Genomic DNA, 22007 nt, shown 5'->3' on the forward strand with positions numbered 1-22007 from the left:
CACTCCAGTCAGAATGGAAATTATCAAGAATACAGGCAACAATAAGTGTTGGCAAGGACCTGGAGGAAAAGGTACACTCATACATTGCTGATGGAACTGCAAACTGGTGCAAGCACTATGGAAACCAGTATGGAGATGCCTCAGAAAATTTGGAATGGAACCACCATTTGACCTAACTATCCCACTCCTCGGTTTATAACCAAAGGACTTAAAATCAGCATACTACAGTGACACAGCTACATCAATGCTTATAGCAGCTCAATTCACAATAGTTAAAATATGGAACCAACCTAGATGCTCTTCAACAGATGAAAGAATAAAGAAAATGTGGTACATATACACAATGGAATATTACTCAGCCTTAAAGAAGAATGAAATTATGGCATCTGCAGGTAAATGGATGGAGTTGGAGAATATCATGCTAAGTGAAATAAGTCAATCCCCCAAAACCAAAAACGGAATGTTTTCTCTGATAGTATAGGTAAGAATGAACTTTGATTTGTGTAGAGGGGAGAGAAGGGAGGTTTGGGGTTGTGGGGATGGGAAGGATGGTAGAATGAGACAGACATTATTAACCTATATACATGTATGATTACACTACTGGAGTGACTCAGCACCGTGTATAGCCAGAGGAATGAGAAGTTGTGCTCCATTTGTGTCAAAATGTATTCTATTATCATGTATAACTAATTAGAACAAATAAAAAAGTTCAGTGTTCAAAAAAAAGCAATGCTCAGAAGAAAACATATGACTATAAACATCAATGTATGAGAAGAAGAAATGCCTCAAATAAATAGGCTAACTTCTCACATTAAGGAATTAGAAATAGAAGAACAAATTAAACCCACGGCTATAATAAAGAAAGAAATAATAAGAAGGTAAATAGTCAAAAGGCATCAATAGATGAGTGTAATATTACATACAATGGAATATTATTTTTCAATCTTTAAAAGAGAGTAGATTATGACATATGCTCCAATATGGATAAAACTTGTAGACATAATTCTAAGTGAAATAATTCTGTTATAAAAGGACAAATATTGTATGATTGCACTTACATGTGGTACTTAGAGTGGTCAAGTTTATAGAAACAGAAACTAGAATGGTGGTTGCCAAGGGATATGGAGAGGAGGGAATGGAGGATTAGTATGAACAGAGTTTCAGTTTGCAAGGTGGAAAGAGTTCTGAAAATGGATGGTGATAATGGTTACAGAACAATGCTAGTGGACTTATGCCAAAAAACTGTATACTTAAAAATGAATATGAGGGGCTGGAAGTGTAGTGCAGTGTTAGCGTGCTTGCTGAGCACACACAAGGTCTTGGATTCTAACCCTAGCACCACAAAAAATGATTATGATAGTAAATTTTATGTTATGTGTATTTTACCACATTTTTTGTGTGTGGTGCTGGGGATTAAACCCAGGGCCTGGTGCATACAAGGCAAGCACTTTACCAACTGAGCTATATCCCCAGCCCTGTCACACTTTTTTTTTAGGTGTAGATGGTCACAACACAATGCCTTTATTTTTATGTGGTGCTGAGGATTGAACCCGAGTCCTGCCCATGCTAGGCGAGCACTCTACCACTGAGCCACAATCCCACCCCACACATCACACTTTTTTAAGAAGTAAAATGTGTTATTACTTCTCACCCACTAGAATGTCCAAAGTCAAATAGAGTGAAAATACTAAGTGATGGTGAGAATATTCAGCAAACCAAAAGCTCAGACATTGTTTTTGAGAATTTGAAATAGTACAACTTTGGAAAACTATTGAGCAATTTCTAATCAAGTTAAATTTACAAGTACTTTATAGCAGAAAGCCCATACCTAGATTTATATTCGAGAGAAATGAGAGAATATTTCCATAGGATATACTTTTATAGGAATCTCAAGGCAGCTTTATTCAAAGAACAAAATGGAAATACCTAAATGTCCAACATAGCACCTATAAACCAATGTAATATACTCATCTAAGTGTAATAAAAAGCAATTAACTATTGATATATGCAAAAATATGGACAATTCTCAAAACTTTTGGCAAGCAACAGAAAATAGACAGGATTTATAGTTAATCAATCTATCCACATAAAAATCAAGAAATCAAAACAGTTGCCTTTTGGAGTAAGAGGTGCAATGTGGAATTGACTGAAAAGAGCCACAAGAAATTCTAAGGGGGTTTGAATCTTGATTTGGTGTACACATTTGTCAGAACACATCAGACTGTTCACTTATGGTCTTTGCATTTGCTATATGTAAAATACATACCTCAATAAAATAAATAAATATTTAGAGCTCATCTCACTGTTTTGCTGAGCACCTCTACACACAAGGCACTATTATAGCCACTGGAGAAACATGCATAATCCTTGCCCTCATGAGCTTTCTTTGAAATAGTCACATACACCCACTTTTTATGCTTTTGTTGTCACATTATAGTTATGCATCATAGTGGGGTTCATTTTGACATAATCATGCATGCATGGAATCTAATTTTGTATGTATACTTTTGAGGGGTGACATTATATTAAGGTACCTCAGTTTTTTTACTTGACTGTGAATTTATCCAAATAGTATCTTGTTCATCTTGTATCTCAAATAAATACCTAGAATATTATCATCAGTAAACAAATATATTTCATCTTTGAATGAGTTTTTCTCTCTTAAATGATTGGATCCCAGTCTTTTTGATATACTAACAGACATGCGCCATCATACAAAATAGGACAACAATTTTCTCACAAGAGAGGTAAACAGTGCTGACACTGTTTTTGAAATGATCTTTCAAAGATAAATTTCATATTGCCTGAGTAGATGCTTATTTTATTGAATAATGCATTTCAAAAGACAAGGCTACCTCTTTAAAGAAGATTCATTAACCTAAAGCAAAAGCCTGTGATTGCCCTCATCTTTACACTATTCTTTGCAACACTGTTGTATGGGATGAAAGTCTATGGATAGACCAGATGCTACTTAAATATTTCAAACATAACTGTTTCTGATTTTTTAAATTTACTTGATCATCAGAATATCCAGACTAAATGTATTTAAAGACAGGGTTAATATGAATATGTGAAATAAAGCTGTCTGATGAACTTTATCTTTTTGTACACATTCATAGATAATTTCCAAAAAAAAATCACTCCTGATGGCCACTAAAATAATACTTCCCAAGTGCACCAAACCCTAGGGTTTAAAATTAGAGTTGCAACCCTGAAGTTGCAAAGCCTGCATCTGTGAAAATGCCCTAGGATTGACACAAACCTCAATTCATTTAATGGGGTTTAATTTTGGCTTCAGACTTTGACCTTGGGGAATACAGCTTTCTTGAGTTTCTGTGCTCCACCAGTCAAATTACTTGATTCCCTTCAGCTACATTATAACTGAAAACTATGTGCATCACTTATATTCTTTGTCCCGTATTCACCATCACAATCACAAGGGCAGATAAATGAAGAGAAGCCTCTGTGATTGGGTAGGGAGTGACATGAGAGAAGTCTCTTCTGTGCTCTTTTCAGAACCTGAATGTTTTCTGCTGCATTTGTGAGTTAAAGTGACAGGACAAAGATGAATTTCAGATGATAAGTATCTTGAGCTTCTCTTCCTGAAATATTCTATTTTCCTTCACTCATGGTGACCTACAAATAGAAAAAAAAATTGTTTGTGCTTTTTGTAGTTTGGCTCTAGAAATATTAATTTCCCTATGCATGGACATTCCTGGATCAAAGATGACTTCTTATGCCGTGGTAAGACAAAAACTAGAAGACGACTTTTCTTCCAGGAAAAGTCAGACCTCCCTGACTCCTCTGCTCGTTCTCCTTATTCCTACATGGAGACCTCTAGGTCCAATTCCTTCACCTTATCTAATCTTCCATGCCTGGCTCTTTCAGGCAAGCCTTTTTTACCTTGAAGCCTCTCCTTTCCTTTTTCCTTGTGCTAGAGGCTGTGTTCTGGACCCTTAGGGTTTTGTCAATTTTACCTTCTCCGAGACTCTCCAGCCACTCTTATAATCCACTAACTAATCCACTCTATGTTCTCTGAAGTACTGAGAATACACTGGCTATAAAAACTGCATTGATCTGGGAAACTGAGACCAAGAGCTAAGAGGTTCCCAATCCAAGGAGGAGTAAAGTCACATCAAAGTAAATGATGAGATTTTAGTGACATAGAATCTTTCTCCTCTTCTAGACTTTAAATGTAGTTGCTATAAAGAGATTTTTGGCTCTTATTTTTTTAATAGTTTTATTAGTGCATTATAGTTATTCATTATAGTAAGGTTCATTTGACATAATCATGCATGCATGGAATGTAATGGGCTCCATTTCAGTCTCCAACACTTCCTCTTTCCCTCCCCTCTCCTCCCTTCCTATTTCCCTTCCTCTGTTCTACTGGTCTTCCTTCTATTTATTTATTCATGCTTTATAGACATGCATGAAGGTGAAATTCATTGTGGTATATTCATATATGCACATAGTATAAAATTGCAATTTCATTTCAGAGTTCCCTTCTGTGGGAGGACCCCTTTTCTGTCTCTCCTCTCTCCCTCAGCCCCCTTCCTCTATTCCACTGCTCTCCCATCTATTGTCATGAGACTTCTCCACTCTTTTCTCCCTTATTTTCCTCCAGCTTCCACTCATAAAAAATAACATTCAGTCCTTGACCTTCTGAGTCTGGCAAATGCCATATTTTCATTCTTTTTTATGGCTGGGTAAAACCCGATTGTGTATATAGACCACATTTTCTTTGTACATTCATCTGTTGATGGGCACCTGGGATGGTTTCATAATTTGGCTATTGTGAATTGCACTGTATAAACATTGATGTGCCTGTATCAAATTTTCTCTATTTCAGTTCTTATTAACCACACTATCAACTCTGGTCAACAAAGCTATTGGTGGTTTTAAAAAAAAAAAGGAGGATAGGGCATTAGTCAGAGAAGAATTCAAGGAAAGTCTTGGGATTTATGAGGCTTGTTCTATGCATACAGAGCCTATGCATTGTGGCCTATTTTAGATACCCAAGGATACCCAAAGTCTTTCTATTCTTCTGAGTATTTTATATTCTCCAAATTAGTTACCTAGACCATTTCTGCCTTCTAGCACTCAACTTGTCTTACATTAACCCATGTATCTGTTCTGTAATTTATGCAGTTAACTAGCATTTTCTGCATAATTACAGGAGATCAAATGGTCAAATTGTGAGACATTTCTCCTTGGAATGTCCTCCATTACCTGTATCCATGGAAATTTTATAAGATCACAGGACCTAAAGGAATTAATAATATTAAATGATATAAATACATTTTATCCTCAGAACTGATTGGATTTTACATTTGAGTAGATATGAAGTAGAATTAATTCAAGGTGATATAAATGTAGACATAAATCATAGGATGGAAGGTGGAAATTGTCAAGGTTTTTTTAAAAGTGATTCAGAAAATGCAGGCTCTTGTTCACTTCTTTTTAAGATGATAAATACAAGATACCAAAAAGAGACCTGTCTGACATGTTCAAACACAGTTATCCAAGTAAATTGATAAATAACACCTAAATAACAGGATTTCATTGGACCCCACTCTTGATTTTCCCTGTGTAAACACCCAGGTTTTCCTTCTCTTCTTCTTTTACTAACTTTAAAAAATAGATATTTAGTTTCAATTTAAATCAAGGTAGCAGTGTGTCCTTTTGGAAGGCGAGTGAGCAGAGTTTGTAATGAGTGTCAACCTCTCCCTGCAAGGTTAAAATGATACTCTGTCTTCACTTGGTCACAATTAGATGAGCTATGTTGTGAACCAAGGAACCCTGCCATTGAGCTTCCACCTGGCTTACTGAGAGGTTGTGTAGAACCTTATCATGGAAAAGAGGTTTTTAAACATGTATCTCTTACTCAAAATTTCCCCAACATCCCTTATATATGTTAGATATGACTTAAGACTAAGTGCTCAGGATCTAAACGGAACTCTGTTCAGCTCTACATTGAGAGTAAATATGGAAACATTAAAGTTAATATCTGATCAAAAAAAGTAATTCCAAATGCTGAGGAGAGTCTTTGCTACTAAAGAACACAGAGGAATTTGTTATTTCAACAGAATTATAAAGAAGAAAATTTGACTTTTTCATCTTATCATTCACCCTCACTGATGACTGAATTTAATTTGAGCCTCCATCCTGGGCTGCAAATTAGTCATCAGATGAAACCAAGAGGTAACTTGAATATGGGTTTCCAGTAAAGATCTGAAGTATGGAAACTTGTCTAAATCCTCAAAGGGGAAAGCCTGGAAGAACAAATACAAAGACATTCCAATGGTCCAGCAAGAATAGAATCTTGTTGGACCATTGGACCATAGAATCAATGTCAGACTGCAGTATCAGGTAAAATCTGAGGGATTCAGAGTAGATTTAGAGTTACATTGCACTTACAAGATTATTGTAAGGAACTACTACACAAGGCAAGAGAGCTCATTAAGGAGTAGTCTGTGTATACAATGATATTCCAGGTTTTAAGTTGGATGTGAAAAAAATTAACAAGGGAAATAGATCATCCCCAATGTTGGAAAGTACAATAGGGAAACCAGGACAAATAAGTGCATTCACACAATAGTTCTAGACAGATCAAGCAAGGTCATTTACCTAATATTCTAAGTAGGCAGACTTATGCAAAGTAAATCCACAAATATTTGAATAGTTAAAAAGATAGATGACTGAATTGACTCAGTGAATAAAAGCATGAATAAATAAAAGATTAGATGGATAAATAATGGATAAAATGTTACATAAGTTATGAAATTTAGATAAGTTGTTAGATGAATAAGATCATGGTTTCAAACAATCCCCAGTTAAGGACAACAATCAGCTAATAGGTGTGAGCTGCACTCTGAGGAAAGAAATATTTAGATGCTATTTGAAGATGAGTCTTCTGTTAGTCCTTCAAAACCACTATTAAGTGAAACCTTAAAATCCACATCTTTCCTTTCCCCACCATTTACAAGTCTCCCTCAAAATTTGATTTTGCTTTTGTTTTGTTTTGTTTTGTTTTGTTTGCAGTGGTGTAATCAAACCCAAGACTTTTGCATGCTAGGCAAGCACCCTACCACTAAGCCATATCCCAAGCATGGTTTATTTCTGAAACTAGAATTCAAGCTGTAGATATCCCTTGAGAAGAAATGTACATAGTATGTCCTATTTACTTTATCCTATCATTCTTTCTACATTCAACAAATATTGCTGAAGACCCACTATGTGCCCCTCAGTCTGCGATGTGTGCAGGATTTAAGATAAATAGATGATTGGATAATAACCCTTATAGTCCAGAGACAGGTAAGTGGATTGGTGAAAAAAAGAATTGCTACTCACCTCCTACTAAAATCCAGGGCAAGATAGACATCCAAGTGAAAGTACAAAAATAGTGAAGAAAGAAAGAGGTGAAATTGTCCTCTGAGTCAACATAATGAAATATATCAGAGACATATGACAAGTACAAATACAGTAGCTAGAGAGTTTCAGTCAGTAGTACTGAGCAACTGCAAGAAGTAATGAAGGTTTGGGCAACTGAGGAAAACAAAGAAAGAACAACTTCTTTGGAAATATACTAGATTAAAAAATTCACTTTAATTTTTACAGCATAAAAGCAAAGACCAGTCAAAGAAGATAAAGTCAATTAATCATGGAAAAATCTGGAAAACAGTGAATTTATTTTGGGGTTATTTAGGTTAGAAGAGTCACGTAGAGAAAGAGCACCAGTGTACTGATTTCACATTCAGAAGTTGCTAAGGAGGCAAGTGGGTGAGAAAAGAGTTCTGGGATGGAAGGAAAATAGGTAGGAAATCTGTGAAGGAGACAAGTTGGGGGAGTGATGAGGTAGAAACTCAGAGGTGGCATGAGGAGTGACCACTGCTTCACCTTTTTTTCTTTGTTCCAGAGGAAATGTCCTCTATAATGGCCACAGGAAACCACAGCATTGTAACTGAGTTCATCCTCCTGGGACTGCCTGCTCAGCCACACATCCAGGCGTTGCTCTTTGTGCTGTTCTTGGGGGTTTACCTTCTGACCTTCACGGGGAACCTGTTGATGATACTGGTGATCAGGACTGATTCTCAGATCCATGCCCCCATGTACTTCTTCCTCAGTCACCTCTCTTTCCTGGATCTTTGCTTAACATCAGTCATTGTGCCCAAAATGTTGGACAATCTTCTGTCCCAGAGAAAATCAATCTCAGTAGAAGGCTGCCTGACTCAGGTTTTTTTTATATTTTCCACCGCAGGAATTGAAGCTTTTCTGCTCTCAGTGATGGCCTATGACCGTTATGCTGCCATCTGCCACCCCCTGCTCTATGGCCAGATGATGACCAGACAGTTGTGTGGGGGTCTGGTATGGGCCTCATGGGGACTGGGCTTTCTGGATGCTCTCATTAACACCCTCATGGCTTGGAATTTGGACTTCTGTGAGGCTCGTGTCATGCCTCACTTCAGCTGTGAGCTGCCCTCTCTGTTTTCTCTGTCCTGCTCTGATGTCTCTGCCAACTTTGCAGTCCTGCTGGGCTCCACCCTCCTGCATGCCCTTGGGACCTTCCTTTTGGTCTTTTTCTCTTACACCCGCATTGTCTCCACTATCCTGAGCATCAGCTCCACTACAGGCAGAAGCAAGGCCTTCTCCACCTGCTCCTCTCATCTCACTACTGTGATTTTGTTCTATGGATCTGGTTCTCTTCGCTATCTCATACCAACCTTAAGTTCTCCGATGGACTTGATTTTTTCCATCCAGTACAGTGTGGTCACTCCCCTAGTGAATCCCTTTGTCTACAGCCTGAAGAACAAGGAAGTAAAAGCATCTCTGAATAGAATGTTGAGAAAGGTTTGCAACATTTTAGATAGCAGAGGTCAGGCAGGGAATGATTGGAAAACAGAGTAAAAATGCATCAAGATGGGTAGATAGCAATCATTAGAGAAACTTTTTTAAAATTAATATCAGATACAACAAAATATCTTGGAAGGGGACTCTCTGGAATCCTCAAAGAAAGGTCAAGAGGCACTTCCTTGCTTTGGCTCATATTTAATGCTCAGAGACAATGGGTCAGATAATTATTTCAATCTAGAAGACTGGTGACAAACTTATTCTGTAAGAAGAAACTTTTATGAAACATTCTCATAAGGCTTATCTTTGAAAAAGTTATCTACAACCCAAATTCTCATTTGGATCCATGGTGATTTGAGATTCAGGGGGCAAGCTTTGCTAATATAGAGTGATTATCTCTGATAATAACATAAACCTGAGAATCAGGGGTTGAGAATAGGCTTGGGATGATCTTGAACTGGAGAGGAACTTGTAGAAAAGACAGAAGGATATTGGCTGGGGGAGGGAGCACTATTTTAGGGCAAATCCAGACTTACTGACACTTTCCATATTCTGTGCATTTCTCTCCTGGCACCTTCACTTGGAAAGTGACAAAGAGGAGAAAAACTACTTCCTGCGGTGGCCAGCAGATTTCTGTCCCTAGAGGCAGAATTATTGAATGAAAACACGGAAAGGATACTGCCTTGCCTATTCTAGAAACAGATTGGCTGCTTCTCATTTCTCTGCTGTGCTTCCCATTATCTAAGCCCAACCAGAAGCCCTACCTGGGGAATCTGCAAAATGACTTCACTGACATTTAGTCCAAGTAGCACACAGCCAAGTACATGGGACAAGTTGGGGCTGAAAAGCAACAGAAAATTAAGTCCTGTACTAGATAATCATGTAAATGTAAACCTCTCTAGGCAAGAAAAGCAGACAAAGCTGGATGTGGTGGCACATGCCTATAATCCTAGATACTTAGGAGGCTGAGGCAGGAGGATTGCAGATTCTAGGTTACCCTGTTCAGCTTAATGAGACCCTGTCTCAAAGTTTAAAAAAAATGTAAAAGGGACACAGGCTCAGTTGTCCACACCTGTAATCCCAACAGCTCAGGAGGCTTGTGAGTTCAAAGCCAGCCTCAGCAAAAGCAAGGTGCTAAACAATTCAGTGAGACCCTGTCTCTAAATAAAATACAAAATAGGGCTGGGGATGTGGCTTAGTGGTTGAATGTCCCTGAGTTCAATCCCTGGTACAAAAAAAAATGTAAAAGGGGACTGGAGATGTAGCTCAGTTGTAGAGAGCTTGTCTAGTGTGCACAAGGCCCTGGGTCCAATCCAGGTACCACAAAAAAAAAAGAAAGAAAGAAAATGAGATTTAAACAGGTGAAATAAAACAGAATAGAAGGAAAAATGGGAGGAATAAGAGTGGTATGGTTTGGACCTGGAATGTCCCCCGAATACTCATGCATTGGAGGCTTGATCCTAATGCAGCAAAGTCAAGAGGTGGGGCTTTTGGGAAATGATCACATCATGAATACTCTTACTAAGTCAGTGGATTAATTCATTTGATGGATTAACAATTTGAATGGACTACTTGGAGGGGGTGGAAAACTGTAAGCAAGTGGTGCAAGGTTGAAGGAAATAGGTCATTGGGGGCATGCCTTTGGGGATTTATCTTGTCCTGGCCCTTTCTCTTCTCTCTCTCTCTCTCTCTCTCTCTCTCTCTCTCTCTCTCTCTCTCTCTCTCTCTCTCTCTCTCTCTCCCACGAGCTGAGTAGCTTTCCTCCACCACACCCTTGTCCATGATGTTCTGCCCTACCTCAGGCCCAGAACAATGGAGCTGGCCAACAAAAGAATGAAACCTCTAAAACCCTGAGCCAAAATAACCTTCCCTCCTTTAAGGTGTCTGTATCAGGTATTTGGTCACAGAAATGAAAATCTGGCTAACACAGTGGGGAAATTAAAGAAGGAAAATAATTCAATCAGGGTCAGAAAAACAAAGGAAAAAGAAACTCTTGGAGATACAGGAATTAGAAACCTAAGTCTGTACATGCAGTAGCACCCTCAGTGGCCTGAGGGACTCACTGCACCAACAAACACCCAGAGAAGGATTTTAATGAAGCAAAGAATTCCTCTGAAACTATGTTGAGGCAAAATATCAGGTGGAAGACCCAGTGGTTCTTTCTGCAACTTTGGGATCCCTGGGAATTTCTAAACAGCCTTGAGAAAGAGGCTCACCTTCATGGCCTCCTCAGGTCCATTTTGTACCCTTCTACCATTTGTGCATCTCTTCAAGATTTAGGGAATGCTCCAAATTCAACCAAATATATTTTCCTAAAAGAGCTTTAAGTTAAAGTAATTATGTCTAATAATCTATTGAGGCACTCATGGAAAATATGCATTTACCTAATTACAGAATTTCATTTAAGGTAGACTAGTTTTAGGTCTTTCCACAGTTTTGCCTAATTGGATGTGTTTTCCAATCTTGTTTACTTTGAGAATCTCAAATTTTTTCAGCTTTCTCTTTTCATTGTGTGTGTGTGTGTGAGTGTGTGTGTGTGCTTTGCTGGGAATTAAACCCAGAGCTTCAAAAATGTTAGGTAAAGGGCTGGGGATGTAGCTCAAGCAGTAGCCTGCTCGCCTGGCATGCACGGGGCACTGGGTTCGATCCTCAGCACCACATAAAAATAAAATAAAGATGTTGTGTCCACCAAAAACTAAAAAAAAAATTTAAAATTCTCTCTCTCTCTCTCTCTCTCTCTCTCTCTCTCTCTCTCTCTCTCTCTCTCTCTCTTTCTCTTTAAAAAATAATGTTAGGTAAATGCTCTACCACTAAGCTATATCTTAAAATCCCTTTTTCTTTTAATGGCATTATTTTACTTAGCATTTATCACATATTCAATCTATAATATGTGATTCACCAAAGTTATCCATTTTAAGCTTTCTTATTTTTGTATTTTCTTACATTTTTATACTATGAGAAAATAGGTACAGCCTGAGGTTTCTAATTCCTGTAGCTCCTTGAGTTTCTTTTTTCTTTGTTTTTCTGACCCTGATTGAATTATTTTCCTTATTTAATTTCCCCTATAAATCAAGTTAGCACTCTTCTGATTTTTTCTTCCAATTTCTTACCTTATAAATGAAAACATGTGATAGATACCTAAAAGCAGTTTAGGTTACATTGTACTTTGTTTCTCACTTTTTTTTCTTTTTGGGTACCAGGAATTTAACTCAGGGGCACTTGACCACTGAGCTACATCCCCAGCCCTATTTTCTATTTTATTTAGAGACAGGGTCCTACTGAGTTGCTTATCACCTCAATTTTGCTGAGGCTGGATTGAACTCATGATCCTCATGCTTCTGTGTGGTGAGCCGCTTCTGCCGTTTCTGCAGACTATGGTCGCCATTACAAGATGACGCTGGCTCCACTGTGGTCTGTGACAAACAACTTCTTATCTGGGAAAGTTGGCACATGATTTTTCACCACCCTGTGAGAAAGCTCCACGCGGCAGCTTTGCATTGGGGCTTGGGATGCTTTATTAAGGCTGGGAGGGGCATCCGAGAGAGAGAAGAAGAAATATCAAGGGCCTGAATAAACTGCTGAAAGAAGATTCCCGAGTTGCGTCTTCCTTGCAGGCAAGGGGTCGCGACAAGTGGTGCCGAAACCCGGGAACCAGAACTTTCAGCAGTCAGGGGTGGTGCACCGGTTAGTCCCAGGTAAGTGGGATCCGCGACTAAAGCGGGGTTAGTCCCAATAAGTGGGATCCGCTATCAAAGCGGGGTTAGTCCCTAGTAAGTGGGATCCGCGACCAAAGCGGGGCAGCTCCTCTGTAAACACAGAGAGAGCCTTTCATTTTATTGCCGCTGCACTGTGTACTTTCGCTTCTACTTTCGCTTTTTTTTTTTTGTGCTTCCTTTGTTGTTGTGTCATGGGTGCCGCATCTTCAAGTCCGCTTCTCCTGGCCCTAGATGGCCTGTTGCGTTCCAAGGGTCTGGAAGTGAAACATAGTACTTTACAGAGATTTTTACAGAAGATAGATATCGCTGCACCGTGGTTTGCATTTTCGGGCAGCCTTACTGTACCTAGTTGGGATAAATTAGGCAAAGATCTTGACTTTGCTTCTGAGCAGGGCATATTAGAGGGTGGGGTGATACCCCTTTGGAAAATGGTCCATGGTTGCCTTACAGATGGCAGATGTCAGGAAGCACTTACTAAAGAACAGGAGGTTTTAGAGCAATTACATGAGGAAAAATCGGAGACGGCAGAAAGTGAAGTGACTCGGGAGGATGGGAGTGTGCGGAGCATGAGACAGGGGAGGAAACGGTTGTATCCAGATCTCAGTACGCTGCGTACACCCCCATGCGAAAGTGGGTCAGAGGAGGAGGAGGATGAGGAGGAAGAGCTCGGGAGGCTGTCTCGTCAGCTAGGGAGTTTAGCTATAGGAGAAGGGAACAAAGATAAACAAGGGCTCAAGAAAAGCGATCCCCCGGATCCACCGCCGTATGGTGGGGGCGTTTCGGGGAGAGCTTTCCATGCCCAAACATGGAGGGCTGTTCACGCTGAGATGGGTCTTGCTTATCCAGTTTTCCAGGATGACAACAGGGGAAGAGTCCATGAACCCTTAGATTTTAAAATTGTGAAGACCCTGGCGGAGTCTGTACGCACTTATGGGGTGGATGCCGCCTTCACGCTGACTCAGGTGGAGAGTCTGTCTAGATACTGTATGACTCCCTCTGATTGGGCTAGCCTTGTTAGGGCTTGTGTTTCCCCGGGTAAATATTTGGACTGGAGAGCATTTGTGCTAGAGGGCGCTATAGAGCAGGCCGCCCAAAACCATGCGGCAGGACACCCCCATTGGGACAAGGATATGCTCTTGGGACAGGGTAGATTTGCAAATCAACAGACAGGATTTCCTCTTGAGGCATATGATCAAATTAACAACATTTGCATTCGGGCATGGAAGTCGCTTCCAAATAGAGGAGAGGTGTCTGGTAATTTGACCAAGATTCTACAAGGCCCTACAGAACCCTTTTCAGATTTTGTAGCAAGGATGGTGGATGCCGCTGGAAAGATTTTTGGGGATCCTGATAGAGCCATGCCCCTTATCAAGCAATTGGTCTTTGAGCAATGCACCAAGGAATGTAAAGCGGCAATCACTCCTTATAAAAATAAGGGCATAGAAGCATGGATGAAAGTGTGTAGAGAGATTGGAGGACCTTTAACTAATGCAGGTCTTGCAGCTGCTGTCCTTCGGATGGCAAAAGGGGGCAGTCCTGGTGCCAGAATATGCTTCCATTGTGGTCAGCCCGGTCATTTCAGACGTGAATGTCCTAAAAAAGATAATTTTACTGGACCCCCTCACGGTGGCCCTTCCAATGGCCTTCGTCAACCGGGGCTATGTCCAAAATGTAAAAAGGGGAAGCATTGGGCAAAAGAGTGCAGATCAGTGAAGGACATCCATGGACAGCCTATTTCAGCTGGGCCAAAAAACGGCCGAAGGGGCCCCCGACCCCAGGGCCCACAAATATATGGGGCAGTGGAGAATGTCACACCCAAACCCGAGACATGGCCATCTCTAAGCCATCCCATGAGACGCGGAGAGCCACTACAGGTGCCGCGGGATTGGACCTCTGTTCCACCTCCAGACTCGTATTAACACCTAAGATGGGAGTCCAATTGGTGGAAACTGAGTTCAAAGGGCCTTTACCGCCTGGCACTGTAGGTTTGCTAATTGGACGTGCATCCTCTACCTTACAAGGTCTTCATGTCTTTCCTGGAGTCATTAGCCCTGATACTGTAGGGGCAGTAAAGGTTATGGTGGAGGCTCCAAGGGGCATTGTGTCTATTTCCCCAGGAGACCGGATTGCCCAATTGCTAATTCTACCCAGTCTGCATACCCGCTTTCCTGCTGATTCCTTTTCAAGGACAAGTGATGAGATTGGAGTCACTGGAGGGAATTCTGTTTATTTGTCCTTAGATATGAATGACCGTCCTACTTTAAACTTAACCATAGAAGGCAAATCAATTTTGGGATTACTAGATACTGGAGCAGATCGTAGTATAATTGCACAAAAGGACTGGTCAAAGGGGTGGCCGGTGCAGCTCTCAGATCAATCACTAAGAGGTTTGGGATATGCCCAAGCCCCTCAAATCAGCTGTAGACATCTATCTTGGAAGGACCCAGAAGGACACAATGGCACTTTTCAGCCTTATGTACTTGATTTACCTATCTCTTTATGGGGTCGTGATCTGATGAAAGACATGGGGTTCACTCTTAGTAATGACTATTCCCCGGTGTCTCAACAGATTATGCAAAATATGGGGTATAGGCCAGGTCTAGGACTAGGAAAACATCTACAGGGGCATAGGCATCCTGTGCAAGGTCATCAAAAGCTTAACAGATTTGGTCTGGGTTTTTCCTAGGGGCCACTGGGGCTCAAATACCCATAACATGGCTCACCGAGGAGCCTGTTTGGGCGCCTCAGTGGCCTCGTCCCTCGGTTAAATTGGCAGCAGCCCATAATTTAATCAAAGAACAACTGGACTTGGGTCACATCCAACCTTCTACTTCTCCATGGAATACTCCCATATTTGTTATTAGGAAAAAATCAGGAAAGTGGCGCCTACTGCATGATTTATGAGCAGTTAATGCTCAAATGCAACTTATGGGGCCCATTCAAAGAGGGTTGCCTCTGGTCTCCTCTATTCCTCAGGGCTGGCATATTATTGCTATTGACATTAAAGACTGTTTCTTTTCTATTCCTTTGCATCCTAAAGACTCACAACGTTTTGCTTTCACTCTTCCCTCGTGTAACCACGAGGAGCCAGATCTTAGGTTTGAGTGGGTGGTGTTGCCGCAGGGAATGGCTAATAGTCCCACGATGTGCCAGATGTATGTGGGGAAGGCACTCGCACCTCTCAGACATAAATATTCCTCCATCAAGATCATTCATTATATGGATGATGTGTTATTGGCCGCTAAGTTAGAGCAGACAGTTAATGAGGCCTATAAAGACTTAGTAAAGCTGTTAGCTCAATATGGGCTACATATCGCACCTGAAAAGGTTCAAACGGGGAATTCTATTGAGTATTTGGGAGCAATAATTGGGTATGACAAATTGAAACCACAAAAAATCACCATAAGAACTCAGGATCTCCAAACTCTGAATGATTTTCAAAAACTGCTGGGAGATATTAATTGGATAAGGGGATATTTACATATTCCTAATGGTGTGCTCCAGCCTTTGTATGCTACCCTTAAGGGTGATCCAGATCTTGCTTCTCCTCGTAGCCTCACCAAAGAGGCTAGGGCGGCCCTCATAACAGTAGAAGAAGCTATACAACATGCTACTCTATGCAGGCTCCAGAGTGATAAACCTTTCCAGTTATGTGTGCTTGCCACTATGCGGCAGCCTACTGGAGTACTGTGGCAAGATGGGCCTTTACTATGGATCCACCCACATATATCCCCAGGAAAATCTTTAGAATACTATCCTGATGCTGTTGCAGCGTTAGCACTTAAAGGGATTCACCAAAGCATTCAATTTTTCGGACAATCACCTTCTTCTCTTATTATACCCTATACTAAGGCTCAACTTAATGTTTTGTGTGCTACTCTAGACAACTGGGCTATTCTATGTTGCTCGTTTCAAGGGGATATTGATAATCATTACCCTTCCCATCCATTACTCCATTTTGTTAAAGAACATCCCATCATTTTCCCTAAGGTAACTTCACCCAATCCAATTCCGGGGGCTGTTAATATTTTCACTGATGGTTCCAAGTCTGGAATGGGAGCTTATGTCATTAATGATTCTCCCCCTGTTCAGCATCAATTTGCTCCTGGTAATCCACAATGGGTTGAACTGCAAATTGTTATTGAGGTTTTTAAACAGTGTTCTTTTCCTTTTAATCTTATCTCGGACTCCATTTATGTGGTACAAGCACTCAAAGTCCTGGAGGCTGTGGGAGCTATTAGTAATGCCCATAATGTATCTGCTTACTTTAATCAGCTTCAACAACTTATCTGTAGCCGCACTGCTCCTTTTTATCCAATGCACATCCGGGCTCACACCTCTCTTCCTGGTCCGTTATCACAGGGTAATGCCTGTGCGGACTCAGCCACTAGAGGCCAGTTGATATGCTTGGCTTCCTCCTTAGAGGGGGCTAAATTATTTCACCAGAATTTCCATGTTAATGCTTTAACGCTGCGCAGGCGTTTTTCCATTTCAAGAGCGGATGCTCGTCAGATAGTATTACAATGTCCCCATTGTGTCACATTTCTTCATCCCCCTACTTATGGAGTGAACCCACGGGGATTGAAGCCATTGGTTTTCTGGCAAATGGATGTGACGCACATACCTGACTTTGGTAACCTCAAGTATGTACATGTTTCTGTTGATACGTGCTCTGGAGTTATTCATGCCTCTGCTTTGTCGGGAGAAAAGGCACGTAATGTTATTACTCATTGCCTAGAAGCATGGGCAGCATGGGGTGCTCCTGCATCCCTTAAGACTGATAATGGACCTGCTTATACTGGCAGACAATTTACATCCTTTTGTTCTACCATGGGAGTGCAACTTACTCATGGTCTGCCTTACAATCCTCAAGGACAAGGCATTGTTGAGCGTGCTCATCGCACCTTAAAGGAAACTTTACAAAAACAAAAAGGGGGAATAGGAGCTGAACACACTCCTAAAGAACGCCTGTCCTTAGCTCTCTTTACCATTAATTTTTTGAATTTGGATATTCATGGTCACTCTGTGGCTGATAGACATGTGTCCCCTCAGCCCTCTGTGATTGGCTATGTTAAGTGGAAGGATGTTCTTACGGGCCAATGGAACGGCCCCGACCCCGTGCTGACATGGGCACGAGGAGCTGTATGTGTTTTTCCCCAGGATCGCACGGAGCCGTTGTGGGTCCCTGAACGCCTGACAAGAAGAGTCTTGACATCAACCGACCAGCAACAAGAGATACCACAGCAACCCTGTGATGAGGATCTTCACTCTGCTACGTGCTCTGGTTCTGGTGCTGGTGCCGATGGCACAGACGACACCAATGCAGTGGTGGGCAGTGGCACGGGCTTGGCCAATGCCGATGCCGGTTCATGGTAGTTCTAGTGTCCTCCCCACTCTTTTCTCTACCTCATGTGAGATGTCTGCTCCCTGGGCCTCTCCTAGAGGGGACGTGGAGCGCATTTTTAATCAATCTCAGGTTAATCTCACAGGAGTTTTTTGTTTCAGCCTTGGAAACGCTAATTGCATTAGCCTTAAGACCAAAAATTTGACTAACTGGGAGGACCCATTGCGGTCCAATCAGGTCTCAGGGAGTATTATTAATGCCGTACTGAGCCAAGTAGTTTCGGGGAAGCAATCAGGTTCAGGGACCCCTGTAAATAGCTCTGCTTTAAACATAACTACCTTGGCTATGATCTCCAAGGTACTAATCCCAGTGCCTCCTTCTTCTAATAGTACTTACAATGCCACTCATTTCAAGGCCTCTCCTTACTGTACCCCTAATCTTGGTTTCCCCCCAACATTTACGCCTTGTCAGGATCATTCTTGGGAGAAACTTCAAGTTGCTAAGGGTTTCTCCTTTTCCCCCTCTCTTAAGAGGTATGTTTATAACTTTAACCATAGTGCCAACTCCTCTATAGGAGTAGGTTGGTCCTGGTTTCAATGGCTGATTTCCAATGAGAAGGGGGCCTCAGCCGATATTTCTGCATTGGCTCAATTGCTGGGAGTCAGAAGTTGGCTGGCTAATGTTTCTGGCACTGTTAGGGAGAGTGAACGAGGTAAGAGACTTACATCTGTTTCGTTCAACTCTTTGCTATATAATGCCACATTGCCCCCTGCAATGGTCTGCGTCCAATCCCCGTTCTTGCTCCTTTTGGCTAATGACACCTCGTCGGGGATGCTGGATTGTTCTAGTGTTACCTGTCTCTTATCTGAGTGTTGGAATGGTTCTTGGACTGTAGCAGTGGTTATGAAAATTCCAACCTTTGTCCCAATCCCAGTCACTGCGGACCCAGATAAATTCCCCATTGTTGAGCTACTTAGAGTCCACAGGGATTTTGGAATTATGGCAGCTATAGTGACAGCTGTGGCAGTGTCTGCTGCTGCAGCAGTTACGGCCGGAGTGGCCATGGCCAGTCAAGTACAAACTGCTGCCACCATTAATCAAGTTGTTCAACAAACTTCCACCATACTTGAATCCCAAAATTCAATTAATCAACATATTTTGTCAGGGATTTTAGCTGCCAACCAAAGAATAGATTTACTCCAAGCTCAGGTAGAAGAATTGGCCGACTTGGTGCTTTTGGGTTGTGTTGACCAACGTGCCCATTTATGCATAACCTCTGTCAGATTTAATGATTCCAGGAATGCCTCCCGCATCATTGGCGAATATTTGGCCGGAAATTGGTCCATGGCAGCAGAAAACTTGATCCAGTCTCAACTAACTCAGATTGCTGTTTTGAATAGTACCCGTGTTGAACCAGTGACTTTGGGTCAATTCACCGATTGGATATCTTCTGCTTTTTCCTTCTTCAAAGAGTGGGTGGGAGTAGGCATTTTTGGTGCAATGTGTTGCTTCGGTGTTGTACTTTGTTTGTGGCTTCTCTGTCGCCTTAAAACTCGCCATGCACAAGAAAAGGCTATGATCATACAAGCTCTTGCAGCTTTAGAAAATGGCAACTCGCCTCAAGTCTGGCTTGCGCATCTTAAGCAGTAAACCTTTGTCATGGTCGTTACACCCCAAGTTATTATAACATTGCACTGGGATCGACATGACTTTCCTTGTTATTCTCTTAGTGTTGGAAAGCCCTTGCACTCTGCCGGTCTTACTGCCATTGCACGCAGATGGGTTTCCACACTAGTGCTTTTCTATCGCCTTAAAGTCCGTGCCTTTCTTTCAGGGTGCTGTCAACTTGTTTGTCATTATAAACAGCCACAGTTTAGCCTCAGCTATCCCCCTTCATCCACCATCATCACGATGCAGGATGCAAGGCAAGGCACTGCACTTGAGTGATCCTTGACGTGGACCTCAAGGAGAGCATGTCCTATTGCATGCGGGTTAGACACGTTCACGCCCCGCCCCACGAAAAAAGGCGTCGGCTGATATGGCTTCAGATCTGGGGAAGGCGCCTCCTTAGGACTAAGTCATACTATGCAGCCACTTCTGCACAGTGGGATAGGACCTCTACTCTTGCCTGTATTGTTTTAAGAAAACAGAAAAGGGGGAACTGTGGTGAGCCGCTTCTGCCGTTTTTGCAGACTATGGTCGCCATTACAAGATGACGCTGGCTCCACTGTGGTCTGTGACAAACAACTTCTTATCTGGGAAAGTTGGCACATGATTTTTCACCACCCTGTGAGAAAGCTCCACGCGGCAGCTTTGCATTGGGGCTTGGGATGCTTTATTAAGGCTGGGAGGGGCATCCGAGAGAGAGAAGAAGAAATATCAAGGGCCTGAATAAACTGCTGAAAGAAGATTCCCGAGTTGTGTCTTCCTTGCAGGCAAGGGGTCGCGACACTTCTGCCTCCCAAGCCCTTTAGCCCTTTAGATGTTTCTGTACAGTACAAAATAGCACATATTTTGCTTGATTACTGAAAGTTTTCAATTGACAGATTCTGAAAATCACTCACAAAAAAAGGCTCTACCTCTCAGTGAAAACTACTGCTCATATTTAACTCTATTTTCCTCCAAATTTTGTACTGGGAAGATCTTTGGTAAGCATTCCTATGCATAATTATTATTCTCCAAGTAATATTGTATCCAGCATTTTAGCTTACAATAAATACATACTTTTCCACGTTTCAAAATATAATTTTCAAGTTATATTATATTCCATTAAGCACACAGGCCATTGTATATATTAAAAATCATCCATTATTAAATATTTCTAACATTGGCCTATTTTATTAATCATTAATTGTCCCCCTGAGCTTTTTCTCCGATGCCTACATTGTCTCCATAGTCTGAGCATCAGCTCCACCACAGGCAGAAGCAAGACCTTCTCCAACTGATGCTTTCCTCAGTTATCTCTTGCCAACCTTGGGTTCACCTCTGAGGGGACCCTCTCCAAATGGTACAATGGAATCACTCTTCTACTGAATGTTTTCATCTTCAGCTTGAAGAACAGGAGATAAGAGCAACTTTGAGAAGAATACACTGTCTCAGATAACTCAGAGGATAGCATGAAGGGAAAGTGGGAAAGAACTGCAGCAAGAAATCTAATGATTGACATTAAGAAGTTCCCGATGTCCTATTTTTTTTACATGTTGCAATGTCGAGTGCAGATTCTCCCTTCTTAAAATTTATCAAGAAATGAATTGGGAGCTGTTTGATTTGCCATAGTTCAAAAATCCTACTCAGAGACAGAGCAGTAAGTCAGAAAACCCTCTAAGTTTCATGGATCTGGTTAATGATGGGTCAATTCACACTTTTTAAGATCTTTTAAATATAGATGGATCCTAAAATATTTTGTGTCTTGAATTTTCAATGTAAATTGACTTGTCTGAAAAAAAAATTTCCATGAATAAAACTGGCTTGGTTTCTAAAAACAAAAATAAAAACTTGGCCTTCATGGGATAAAAGAAAAGGATAATGGTAGGGGATGAGGTCTCTGGACACAAGCAGAAATAGAAGATTGTGATAATTAATTTTATGTGTCAATTTGACTGGGTCACAGAGTACTCAGACATGGTTAGATAATTCTGTGTCTATGAAGGTATTTTCAGAGGTAGTTAGCATTTGAGTAAGTGGAATAACTAAAATTATGGTTCTCTGCAATGTGGGTGGACCTCATCCAATCAGTCATGGTCCTGAATAGAAAAATAAAAATTCAGAGGAAGGGAGAGTTCCCTCAGCCTGGTGGCTTGAATGGGGACATTGATCTTCTCTTACTATCAGAACTCCTTATTTCTCGGGCCTGCAAAAGCAGACTGGAACTTACACCTTCAGTTTTCTAGTTCTTAAGCTTTCCAACCTAGACTAGAATTTATACCCTGAGTTCTTAATACATCAGACCCACACTACAACTGTACCCCTGGCTTTTCTGGGTCTCCAGCTTGCAGACAGCACATGGCAAAGTTTTTCAGTCTCCATCATCATGTAAGCTCATTCCTCACAATAAATCTTTTGCATATGTAATCTCCATTTCATTCTGTTTTTCTGGTCAA

The 22007-nt window shown here is 41.2% G+C and overlaps 1 protein-coding gene across 1 annotated transcript; it reads left to right on the forward strand.

Moving 5' to 3' along the window:
* The first annotated feature begins 7932 nt into the window (after positions 1–7932).
* On the forward strand, positions 7933–8904 carry LOC124087174 (olfactory receptor 8S1-like). The gene has a single exon (XM_046435899.1). The coding sequence runs from the start codon at positions 7933–7935 to the stop codon at positions 8902–8904; it is 972 nt and encodes a 323-aa protein (XP_046291855.1).
* The last annotated feature ends 13103 nt before the right edge of the window (positions 8905–22007 follow it).

Source organism: Marmota monax, unplaced genomic scaffold (genome assembly GCF_021218885.2).
Source record: "Marmota monax isolate L192 unplaced genomic scaffold, Marmota_monax_Labrador192_F-V1.1 WCK01_AAM20220418_F8-fsc00012, whole genome shotgun sequence".
In the NCBI taxonomy this organism is placed as follows: Eukaryota; Metazoa; Chordata; class Mammalia; order Rodentia; family Sciuridae; genus Marmota; species Marmota monax.

Excerpts from the sequence above, each read along its gene's own strand:
- LOC124087174 (XM_046435899.1), top strand. The coding sequence starts at position 7,933 with ATGGCCACAGGAAACCACAGCATTGTAACTGAGTTCATCCTCCTGGGA.